Source organism: Silene latifolia, chromosome 9, assembly GCF_048544455.1.
Source record: "Silene latifolia isolate original U9 population chromosome 9, ASM4854445v1, whole genome shotgun sequence".
Lineage (NCBI taxonomy): Eukaryota > Viridiplantae > Streptophyta > Magnoliopsida > Caryophyllales > Caryophyllaceae > Silene > Silene latifolia.
The window spans coordinates 38654295-38666930 of NC_133534.1; the positions used below are offsets into that span (position 1 = coordinate 38654295).

At 37.3% G+C, this 12636-nt stretch overlaps 1 protein-coding gene across 1 annotated transcript; it reads left to right on the top strand.

Annotated features, from left to right (window-relative positions):
• Positions 1 to 732: 732 nt before the first annotated feature.
• LOC141600899 (uncharacterized) lies at positions 733 to 11841 on the top strand. The gene is made up of 2 exons (XM_074421158.1): positions 733 to 796; positions 11447 to 11841. The coding sequence occupies exons 1-2, from the start codon at positions 745 to 747 to the stop codon at positions 11839 to 11841; spliced, it is 447 nt and encodes a 148-aa protein (XP_074277259.1). The 5' UTR covers positions 733 to 744.
• The last annotated feature ends 795 nt before the right edge of the window (positions 11842 to 12636 follow it).

The following is a 12636-nucleotide window of genomic DNA, read 5'->3' on the forward strand; positions in this document are numbered from 1 at the left end:
GAATAGTACATAACAACCTGTATTTGATATATAAAGATGGTTTGAGTAAATGTCTTACAATATTTTACATTAAAGTAATAAAACGTTTTAAAAAAAATATAAACTTAGATATTTATCCATCACGAAAAATATATTTATAAGAGTTATTATATTTATTAAAAAAATTAAAGATAATTATTTATAGATAAATTTTATAACGTGAAAATGAGCAAATTTATGGACTAACTTCCTATTATTCATTGGGCTGAAAATTGAGGGGTCATTCCAAATCTTTTCATTTAGCCCAAAATATTTTCTCTCTCTAAAATAATAAAACATACAAAAGCCCAAATACTCTCTCTCTCTCTCTAAAATATAACAAACAAAATCGTTTTTTGAAAATTCTTCAGCAACAAAGCTCGTGCGATCGTTCAACGCAAAATCTGGACCATATACTCATCAATTTGCAGCGATTGTTCGTAGATTTCATCAAAACAACATACAACAACGTTGATTCAAGTAATTTCAGAAGAAGATTTTGATTAATTTTCAGGTAATTTTATAATTTTGATCAAAATTGAGTATATTCATACAATTATGTCAATTCACTCATAAATTGATGATATCAGGTTCGAATTTGATCAAATTAAATGATTTCGTAAATAGAACGTTCGAATTTGACCAATATTTTGAGCGATTTCCTTTTTCTCGCGATTTCGTACTACTTATTATATTGTTTTTGATGATTTTGCAGCTCTAATTGCTATGGAGATTGTAGATATCATAATGATTGATGATAATAGTGCTATTGAATCAGGTATATCGTTTTTTGTGTAATTATTGTAAAATCTTATGTTTTCTGATTCAATTTGCATTTGTCAAAATTTCTGCTCGATTATTATGGAATATATGGATCGATTTTGTATTTCAGTTGTTTTTTGCAAGGTTTAGTTAATGAATTGAGTCGATTTTGTGAATTTAGGACCTAATTATGTGACTGTAAGAGTTGTTTGAATTGTTACAGTAAGAGTTTATGAATTGAGTCGATTTTGCTGTTACTTTTAAGCTCTTTTCTTTTTTTGGTGAATCTCTGACCTTATTTGGTGAATCTCAGACCTAGTTTAGTGAATCTTAGAGCTTGTTTTGTGAAACTTGGTCATCATAAGTGGTTAGAATCACCTTTTCTGCTCTTTTACTTATTTGGTGAATCTTAGACCTTATTTTGTGAATCTCAGACCTTACTCAGTGAATCTTAGCAAATGATGATATTGTGATAATCAAAACATAAGTAATATTCAGCAAACTTAAAAATCTTGTAATTTTTCATCACATAAAATTTCGCAGGTTCATGGCTCTCGAATTAACTAAACAACAACATTCAAAAATAAAATAAATAAAGCTGATAATTAAATAAAAAGCTGAAAAATTAAGCAAGATATGATATTTGTTTAGTTTATCCATAACTCCTATTTGTTCGAGGCAATGCACATAGAGCAATATTGATATAGCTATAGGTGCTGTAGGGAAATATCCGTAAAATTCCCTTAAATTTTAGGACTATAACGTAAGTTTAGCATGCGATTTATGGTCATAAACGAAAAACAATAGAGAAACGATAAAGAACAAGAATCAACCTCGGGTCCTTTGTAAATACGGTCTAAGAACAGAAATCAATATAGATTTTCTCCTAATCGTTGCACCCAAGACCGTCTGAGACTATGCCCCTTGTGCTAGAAAGTACTCTCTAATTGCCTTGCAATATTGAGAGAGTTTTTGTGAGGTTTTCGATGTGAGATCTAGGTTTCAGAGAGAATGCCTCCAAAAACCTAATTTTTTTTTGTGCAAATGAATATGCTTGGGTCAAAAGGAGAGAAAGCTCTCCTTTTGTTTGTTTCGGCCAAAACCGTGAGCTTTATGGGGAAGTGGGCTTTCACTTCCTCTTTATTTTAACTCGTGGTCCGACTCGAAAATGCTAAAATGTATATGACGGGATTTTATTATAAATCGTCATCGGTTATCGGTTATTAAAATATCGACTAGTAACATGGATTAGTCGACATATTAATACTTGTCCGACAAAGACAATATTGTATAATTAATTCAATATACATCAATTAAATATAATCGTTTATATTCAATTTACGAATTAACCGCTTAATTCGTCTTAGCCATTATTATTTAATCCGTATTAAATAATTATCTCAACATCGCGTTTGACTAATTATTAGTCAATAACTTCGACTAACTGCTTAGTCATATTAGGCATCAACATGACTGTATTTTCATACCGTCACATCTCTCAAACGTATCCTATAGGTGTGACTTTTAGGGACCAGTTGATCACCGCCATCTGTATGACAATAACGTCAAACTTATCTAGCAAGCCAACCGTTATTGATAAACGTGGACCAACTGATAATAATACAAAAGTATACCCTTTGATCCTTTTAGAGATTTAAATGTTATTGCACTAATCAGAGGACACCAGCCCTAACAAGCTCCCACTTGTCCGTACAAGTGTATGTGCAATAACGTTATCCGCACTAACTGGAGGACACGGCTCCAACAAACTCCCACTTGTCCGTACAAGTGTATGTGCGATAACCGATTCTCATATTCATTTAAAATTTCTCCCACTCAATGTAAAACAATTTGCAGATCCGGATCCGCAAAGGTCGTATTTTACAATCGATCCGTATCTAGAGTGGTTTCCCCGACTAGAGAGTAACTCAACCGATAAAACGAATTCGTATTCGAGCATGGCCATGCATTTCGATTCTGACTCCTCGAGTGGTCCCGAGAAATATCGAGTACGATAAAGGCTGAATATTTCCTTCAACTCGACTCCGCCGATCTAAGCACAAAGCATGAAATGACCCAGAAAAAATCTACTTGGCCCCCTGTTACGGATGACCGAGAAAGAAGCCAAAGTCACCCAAAATCGCCTTAGTCTCGAGAGACAGTCGATAGTCAAAAGAATCGACTCTTAGGATCACCATGGAGGTCCTATCCACGACCCGGCACCGAATGTTATAAAACATTTAGGACTCCACGTCGATGTCACAATTGTGTCCTACGAGATATCCGTATAACTCGCCTCTGTGATTGGTCGGTCAACCTTTTGACTTATGGCTCGTTGAACCCACCATCAACCAACGTCACAAAATAATTGCCGAGTTATCAGCTCATGTGGGCAATTAAGGACCAAAAATATAATGTTTGTTCAGTTCACTTTGTGGTGTTCAAAATTGTCGTACAAATCCACATGAAAAACAAAATATATAAATATCAAAACGATGATGTCGTATAGAGTACAAAAGAGAATGAATCTAATTCATAAAAGAGTACTACAACTCAGGAACACGTTTAATTCCCATGGAATTAACATGCTCTTCATGCTTATCTTGTCGTAGTGGTTTTAGTGAGAGGATGCTATATTATCATCTCAGTAGCAATCTTTTCTATCACTACCTCCTTTTGCTCCACGTAATCTCGGATTAGATGAGCTTTCCGTTGTACATGTCTAGACTTGTTGCTAGACTTAGGCTCCTTAGCTTGGAAGATGGCACCTCTATTGTCGCAATAGATGGTGATCGGGTCATTCGAACTAGGCACTACAGATAGTCATTGTAAGAATTGACGCATCCATATCGCTTCCTTTGCGCAGCCTTCAGACGCGGCATAGTACTCGGACTCGTTGTAGAATCTCTTTGTAACACTTTGTTTGGAACTCTTCCGGTGATTGCAGCGCCATTAAGAGTGAAAACGAATCGATCGAGATTTCGAGTCATCTCGATCCGTTTGGAAGCTAGCATCTCACAGAATCTTAGGTTGCGATAGCTTTTGTTCGCCTCCATAAGTCAATGCCCAATCTTTAGTCCTCCGTAGGTACTTAAGAATGTTCTTGACAGCCATCTAATGTGATTCACCTGGATGCTGTTGGAATCGACTTGTCATACTCAATGCATATGCTACGTCCGGACGTGTGCATATCATGGCATACATGATTGATCCTATAGCCGAGGCATAAGGAATCCGTGTCATGCGCTCTTTATCTTCCGGTGTCTCTGGTGCCTGAGACTTGCTCAAATGCACCCCTGGAGCCATAAGAAGAAACCCCTTTTTGGAGTTAGTCATGCTGAATCTCTCTAGGATCTTGTCTATGTAAGATTCCTGACTGAGAGATAACATCCGACGTGATCTATCTCGATAGATACGGATGCCCAAAATTCTTTGTGCCTCACCCAGATCTTTCATCTGGAAATGGTTCTTCAACCATACTTTTACCGAAGTTAAGAGAGGTATGTCATTCCCAATCAGGAGTATGTCATCAACATACAATATTAGGAAGACAATCTTGCTCCCACTCGACTTGATATATAGACATGGTTCCTCGACTGATCGAGTAAATCCATTTTCTTTTATCACTTGGTCGAAACGATGATTCCAACTCCGAGAAGCTTGCTTAAGTCCATAAATGGAACGCTTAAGCTTGCACACTTTCTTAGGATGTTCAGGATCGATGAAACCTTCGGGTTGTACCATGTACAACTCTTCCTCCAAATAACCGTTTAAAAAGGCGGTTTTCACATCCATCTGCCAAATTTCATAGTCATGAAAAGCGGCAATCGCTAAGATAATCCGAATGGAACGCAGCATGACTACGGGTGCAAAAATTTCATCGTAGTGCAACCCTGGCACTTGGGTGAAACCTTTAGCAACTAGTCGTGCTTTATAGATATCTTGTTGACCTTCCACAGAATGCTTTATCTTGTAAAGCCATTTGCATTGAAGGGGACGAACCTTAGCAGGTAAGTCAACAAGATCCCATACGTTGTTCTCATACATGGAGTCCATCTCGGATTGCATGGCCTCAAGCCATAGCTTTGAGTCAGAACTAGTCATGGCACCTTTATAGGTTGCGGGTTCACTACTCGTTAAGAGTAGAATGTCATCTATGTCATGTTCCTCGACCATACCAATGTATCTGTCCGGAGGAATATAGACTCTTCCCGACCTCCTAGGTTCCTCAGGAATATTAACCGCAGCCGGGATTGAAGGAACTGGTTCCTCCAATGGTTGCTCGGTATTTGGTTCTGGAATCTCCGACAGCTCGAAGGTTCTATTACTCTTCGCATTCTCGAGAAATTCCTTCTCTAAGAATGTCGCACTAGCCGCAACAAATACACGTTGTTCGGTTGGTGAATAAAATTAATGACCAAGTGTTCCTTTAGGATAACCTATAAAGTATGTCTTGACCGATCGCGGGCCGAGCTTATCCTCGTGTCTCCACTTGACATAAGCCTCGCAGCCCCAAACCCGTATAAAGGACAAGTTAGGGACCGTTCCCTTCCATAGTTCATATGGAGTCTTGTCAACAGCTTTAGACGGACTTCGGTTAAGTATTAGAGCAGCCGACAGAAGAGCATAAACCCATAATGAATCAGGCAATACCGTGTGACTCATCATGGATCGAACCATATCAAGTAATGTTCGATTTCTCCGTTCGGACACACCATTCAACTGAGGTGTTCCAGGTGGAGTTAACTGTAAGGCAATCCCCACGATCCTTAAGGTGTTGATCAAACTCGTGCGAAAGATACTCGCCACCACTGGCCCCGATCGTAGTGTTTTAATCTTTACGCTTTGAGTTGGTTTCGTGCACCCGATTCTCGGTATTCTTTGAATTTCTCAAAGGACTCACTTTTATGCTTCATCAAGTAGACATAGCCATATCTACTTAAATCGTCCGTGAAAGGGATGAAATACCTATAGCCTTCTCGTGCGGTGATTGACATAGGTCCACACACATCCGTATGTATGAGTCCTAATAGGTCAGCAGCGCGCATTCCAACACCTTTGAAGGAAATTCGAGTTATCTTGCCAATGAGACATGATTCACACGTGCCAAATGATTGAAAATCAAAGGCCGAGATAGCTCCATTCTTTATCAGTTGTTTAACGCGTTTCTCATTAATGTGTCCCATACGGCAATGCCATAGATAAGTTTGATCTTTGTCACCAACCTTTAACTTTTTATTCATTACGTGCAATATTTCGGTGGTCTGATCTAAAACATAAATTCCATTCATGGAGACTGCCTTGCCATAAATCATATCGTGTAATGAGAAAATGCAACTATTATTCTCTATTACAAATGAAAACCAAGTTTATCAAGTGCAGAAACTGAAATAATGTTTTTGGATAGACTGGGTACATAATAGCAGTTATATAAAAATAACTCAAATCCGCTAGGAAGCTGGATCACATATGTTCCCCTTGAGACGACAATGACCACTCGTGCTCCATTCCCAACACGCAGTCCACCTCACCCTTTACGAGGGGTTCGATGTTTCGGAGCCCCCGCACATGATTACACAGATGAGAACCACAACAAAGATTATCTAGTACCCAAGTTCCGTAACTTGCGTGGTTAATCTCAATCATATGAATAAAAGTAGAAGAGGAAGAAGACATACCAATAGGTTTAACGCGACCTGCTTTTATGTCCTCATGGTAAACAGGACATGTACGCCTCCAATGCCCAGTCTTGTGGCAATGATGGCATTCCATGTTATCGGTCTTGCTCTTTGTCGTGCCTGATGAGGTGCTCGACTCACCAGGCCCACTCTTACCTGATCCCGACTTCTTAAACTTCGGTTTGCCTCCGCTAGGTCCGCTCGAGCTTTGCCCTTACCCTTGCCCTTGTTTGACACAACGAGAACATCCTATTTCAAGCTCCCACTAAACTTCATATCCTTCTCGGTCTGTACGAGTAGGGAGTGTAGTTCATGAGGACTTTTCTTCAAATCATTCATATAGTAATTCGCTCTAAAGAGCGCAAAACCATTGTGGAGTGAATGAAGCATGCGGTCAATCACGATGTTCTCGCTGATTTTACAATCAAGCGCCTCCAGTTTCTCGACATTCTCAATCATCTTTGAGAATGTGTGGGCTAACCGGTTGGCCCTTTCGGAGTTTCGCATCAAAGAAGCGAGTGGTATGCTCATAGGTCACGATTCTCGGTGCTTTCGAGAATTTCTTAGTGAGCGTGGTGAAAATCTTGTTTGCACCTTGGGCTATGAAGCGTTTCTGCAAATTGGATTCCATTGCAAAAATGAGTACGTTTTTAATCGCACCCGCTTCCATGACGAAATTGTTATACTTGGCGATCTCGTTAGCTCCGGCCGTGGGGCACGGGTTTGACGGGATGGGCTCTGTCGGATATTTGAGCTTCCGTCGCCAGCGGCAAAGCATTCCGTAATGCCGCCTCCCGATCCGCGAAGTTTGATCCATCATTCTTCAGTCGAGTAGACTGATTCATCTGATTCATGAAGATCCGAAGCCAGGACTCACGGTCCAATGTGGCACTTGGCATTGGGTCGTCAGCACGGCCAGCCATTTTGTTATTAGCAGTTTAAGTGATCGTGATCTACACTGAAAAAGAAAGGAAAAACAAAACGAAATAAGCAACTCATCGAGGTGATTTAAGTCTATTTAAAATTCATTTTAATGTGTAGACTCATTGCATTTGTATAATCGATCTACCTCAAGAATTATACAAATGATCCCAAGACTCAATTTCCGTAAATTGATAAGCCAACTGTTTAGCTAGTTCTATCGTTAGAACTCTTGGTCGATAGATTTCCGTAAATCCTATCTATAGTCCACCATAATCACAGGATCGTACGAGTGACCATAGTGTTGAGATAAAATAGGTCAATCAGTTCCAACTTACCCGACGTAGAAGGGGTCATATTATGCCTACCGACGAAGAAGGGATTCATTGGAGTTTGACCTATAAAGACTTTTCTCAATTTTTGGTTATACGAGGAAGATCCCATCAACTTAGTTTTAATTCATTTTAAGTGAACGAAAAACTAGCATTGCGTGAATGAATTAATTTAGGTGATGACTTATAAAAACGTGTGATATCTGTATATCATAGAAAACTAACGCGTGACCTCTATATGAGTCAGTTTTCATGCAATTATTAGGTGGTTTGGTTTTAGGCGGAATATGATGCAATCTATCGTTACGATAAAATAAATAAAAGAATGCAAAACGTAAATAAAAGTCCTAGTGTGGCCTATCCTAGTAAAAAGAACATAATACAACTTTGGAATCCACCGTTGGACCCGAGAAGCTTGTCTTGATGTTCCATCTTTGTCCATGCAGCGGGAGTGAGCATCCGATCTCCATCTTTGGTCTTCTCAAAATTACAATTTAAAAATTACAAAATATAAACCTATTTACATTCTAAATAAAAAACTGTAATTACAAGGAAAAACCAAAACGGAGATACAAGATCTCAAAATACAACCAAGACTGTGTTCCATCATTACGGTAACACGTTCTCCTAAGGCCACACTAAGTTACAACCGTTTGTAAAATTAAATACGTAATAAAACATTCAAGGTATTCAAAAGTAACGATAAATAGAAATGCATCAACTAAAATAAAATTTATTCGTGACATAATTCCGTAATTATGTTAAATTTATCCAAACCACCTTTTAACGATTAAAATTATGTGACAAAACCGCTTCTATCAACTTAATTTTAATTCATGATAATCCGTTACTTTAAATTGCTTTAAAATAACTAAATGGTACGTGAGTGAACCGTTTCACTATCAAGCGAATGCATAAAATCCGTGTTATGCATATGTAATGGCCGAAAAAAACAATTTTTTTTTTTTTATTTTAGCTGCAATTGCCGAGAGCAAAAAAAACAAAAACATAATTTTTTTTTTCTTTTTCTCACGGCCTGACCGAGAGCTGCCCAAAAAAATTTTTTTTTTTTTAATGGCTCATGCCGTGAGCAATAACAGGCCAAACAAAATCGATTTGACAAAAACCAATTGCAATTTGGACATAATCCGTATTAAAACAAAAATTACAATTGACAAATCTTTAACATATTGCTATGATTATCGTTTAAAATAACAATATGCAAAGAACAAATCGAAAAACAAAAATCAAACGATTGAGACTGATCAGCAGTAAGCCGTGTGGCACGGCTTCCAATGCAAAAAAAAAAATTAAAAACAGCCGTGAAAAAAAAACTGGCCGCATGTTTTTTTTTTTTTTTTTTTTTTTTTTTTAATGCAAAAATTTATCGATTCAATTCGTTTAATGAAAATCAACATGGAAAAATTACGTGGCCTCGCTCTGATACCACTTGTAGGGAAATATCCGTAAAATTCCCTTAAATTTTAGGACTATAACGTAAGTTTAGCATGCGATTTATGGTCATAAACGAAAAACAATAGAGAAACGATAAAGAACAAGAATCAACCTCGGGTCCTTTGTAAATACGGCCTAAGAACAGAAATCAATATAGATTTCCTCCTAATCGTTGCACCCAAGACCGTCTGAGACTATGCCCCTTGTGCTAGAAAGTACTCTCTAATTGCCTTGCAATATTGAGAGAGTTTTTGTGAGGTTTTCAATGTGAGATCTAGGTTTCAGAGAGAATGCCTCCAAAAACCTAATTTTTTTTGTGCAAATGAATATGCTTGGGTCAAAAGGAGAGAAAGCTCTCCTTTTGTTTGTTTCGGCCAAAACCGTGAGCTTCATGGGGAAGTGGGCTTTCACTTCCTCTTTATTTTAACTCGTGGTCCGACTCGAAAATGCTAAAATGTATATGACGGGATTTTATTATAAATCGTAATCGGTTATCGGTTATTAAAATATCGACTAGTAACATGGATTAGTCGACATATTAATACTTGTCCGACAAAGACAATATTGTATAATTAATTCAATATACATCAATTAAATATAATCGTTTATATTCAATTTACGAATTAACCGCTTAATTCGTCTTAGCCATTATTATTTAATCCGTATTAAATAATTATCTCAACATCGCGTTTGACTAATTATTAGTCAATAACTTCGACTAACTGCTTAGTCATATTAGGCATCAACATGACTGTATTTTCATACCGTCACATCTCTCAAACGTATCCTATAGGTGTGACTTTTAGGGACCAGTTGATCACCGCCATCTGTATGACAATAACGTCAAACTTATCTAGCAAGCCAACCGTTATTGATAAACGTGGACCAACTGATAATAATACAAAAGTATACCCTTTGATCCTTTTAGAGATTTAAATGTTATTGCACTAACTGTAGAGGACACCAGCCCCTACAGGTGCACCATTCATCTGCATCAGCGAGTGATTTTCCTGCGTGTTTAGATGAATATGGGACTCTTTTACATACTGGAGTGTAGTTAAAATATTTAGAATCAAGCCTAGATGCTACCCATAGAAAGGGTCCCTGAACTCGGGAATAGGTAGCCAGCCATTCAGATCTAGTATGCCCAAATTGCTCGAACTTCTCCTGCAATTTAAAAGTCTGTTTGCAGCTAGTGTCATTTGTGCCAAATTGAATTAGTACTAATCCCATAAAATGAGAAGTCTGCCTGCACATAACAGGCACCAAAGACTCTATCTCATAACCTTGGCTCGTTAAACAATCTGCCAATTTAGAGAGGTCGCGACAAACATACTGCCCTTGATCCATATAACCTGGAACATTCGCCAAAACACAAGTATAGGGAAATAAAAATAAATGAGACATTGTGTGCAATAGGGATTTTTGAAATGTTTTACAGAAGAGAGAAGAGAGGTTATTGGGATATACTATTATGTTTCAGAAATTAGATATTATAGGCCTGGTATTTGGCACAACTGTCAACAGTGCCTGTTCGCATTACCCATATATTAAATTTTTTGATTGAATGCTTGATTGTTCAATGTCCTTTTCTTGGGAATGGAAGTGTTATTAACAAATCATCAAAATATCTTGATACATACAAACTGGCCTTTTCTTAAAAGTGAACTCATAATCTTCACCAAAAATTATTATTAAAAGTGAACTAATAATCTGAAACAATTTTTTTTTAATTATTTGAACTAATAATCTAATACTTTATTTAGTGAATCTCAACCTTTATTTAGTGAATCTCAGCTTTTATTTAGTGAATCTTGGGCCTTGTTTTGTGAATCTCTGTTGTAAACGTTACTGATGCAATTTATTTATTTCTTTTTTGTGTGAAGCAGAGACCCCAATTTGTGAAACTAGAAAGTTATTTTGTGAAACTTAATAATTAATATATACAACCTGGGTAAGATTAAAAACTGAACTAATAATCTGAACCAAAAAGTGAACTTGTGAATCTCAGTCCTTGTGTTTGTGAATCCTAGAACTCTTTTTGTGAACCCTTTAGGAACGACCTATTTTGCTCTTTTCTTTATTTGTGATCCTCAGACCTTGTTTTGTGAATCTTAAGGCTTAATTTGTGTAACTCGAAGATAATATTCTGAGACTTTATTTCTGAATCACATATTCTGCTCTCTTCCTTCATTTGTGAATCACATACCTTATTTAGTGAATCTTAAGCATTGTTTTGTGAATGTGAGATGTGACTTTGTGAACCTTTTATCTTCTTAGGTGTTGATTCAAATGTCAACAACAACTCAGAGTGTAGTGTGACGCCTCGTGTCGGTTGTGGTGAGGTTCCTTGCTCTAACGTTGGTTCTGGTCAGGATGGTGAGGGTTCTACTGCTGTCTTAACAACCCCTACAATGCCAACTATTTCCACACCTACTACTTTGGTAACTTACACACCGGGTGGCACTGAGCAATGGATAAGTAGGATTGAAGAGAAGTTTACACCCGTGGTTGGCAAAACATTTGTGGACTTAGAGTCAGCGATGTTGTTCTATAAAATTTATGCTATTGCTTGTGGGTTTGAAGCAAGGAAGTCTTCAACTAAGAGGTTTAAAGATGGTGTTATTCGAACAAAATGCATGGTTTGTGAAGAGTTAAGAACGATAAACACCTAAGAGGGGGAGGGGGTGAATTAGGTGTACCTTTTAAAAATTTTCTCGTTTACTTGGTTAATGACTAACACAAGTAAGATCTATTAGGTACGAGTTTGAAAAACTTAATGGATTGTAAGTTCACAAACGGTACAGCAGGTCTATGCAACAGTATGATGAACTGTTGCACAGCACTGGCAACGAGATAGGTAGATAAAAATGCAAAGGATAAATGAATGTAAAAGTAAATAAACAAACAAGACGATGTTTTAAAAATTGGTTCAGCTCCTACTCCGGAGCCTACGTCCAACCGTTATTTTATTGCTTGTTTAGAAATTTACTCAAACTTAACTAAACCCCTTACAATGAAAATAACTCGCCAACCTACTCCGGTTGCAATTGCTTGAAGCTACTCCGCTTCAAGACTTTCCCTTGCTCAAAGCTACTCCGCTTCAAGACTTAAAGTTCTATCTCAACGGTTTACAGAGTCAGAATCTCAGTCGTTCACTTAAGAACATGGAGATTACAATTAAGACCTAAACACGAGAATCATTGAACATATTCTTTATGCAACAGTTAAGCGAACTGATACTTGGAGATTTTACAGCTTTGAAAAACAAGTGAAGACTTTTGAAAACAGAAAACGGTTTTGCAAATACTTGAAGAACAAAGCTTAAAATGCTGAAATGATTTTGCAAATGTTTTACAATGAGTGTTCTGAAAAGTCTTGCAATAAATGAAAAATGAAGTGGCTATTTATAGAGAAAGGTAGTGTGTAAGAGAAGGATCTTAACACTACTTTAATCTAATATCCACAAG

Bases quoted from the DNA above. Each gene is read 5' to 3' on its own strand.
- LOC141600899 (XM_074421158.1), top strand. From the start codon at position 745: ATGGAGATTGTAGATATCATAATGATTGATGATAATAGTGCTATTGAA. The intron at 797-11,446 runs GTATATCGTTTT...TTATCTTCTTAG, and splicing joins TAATAGTGCTATTGAATCAG to GTGTTGATTCAAATGTCAAC.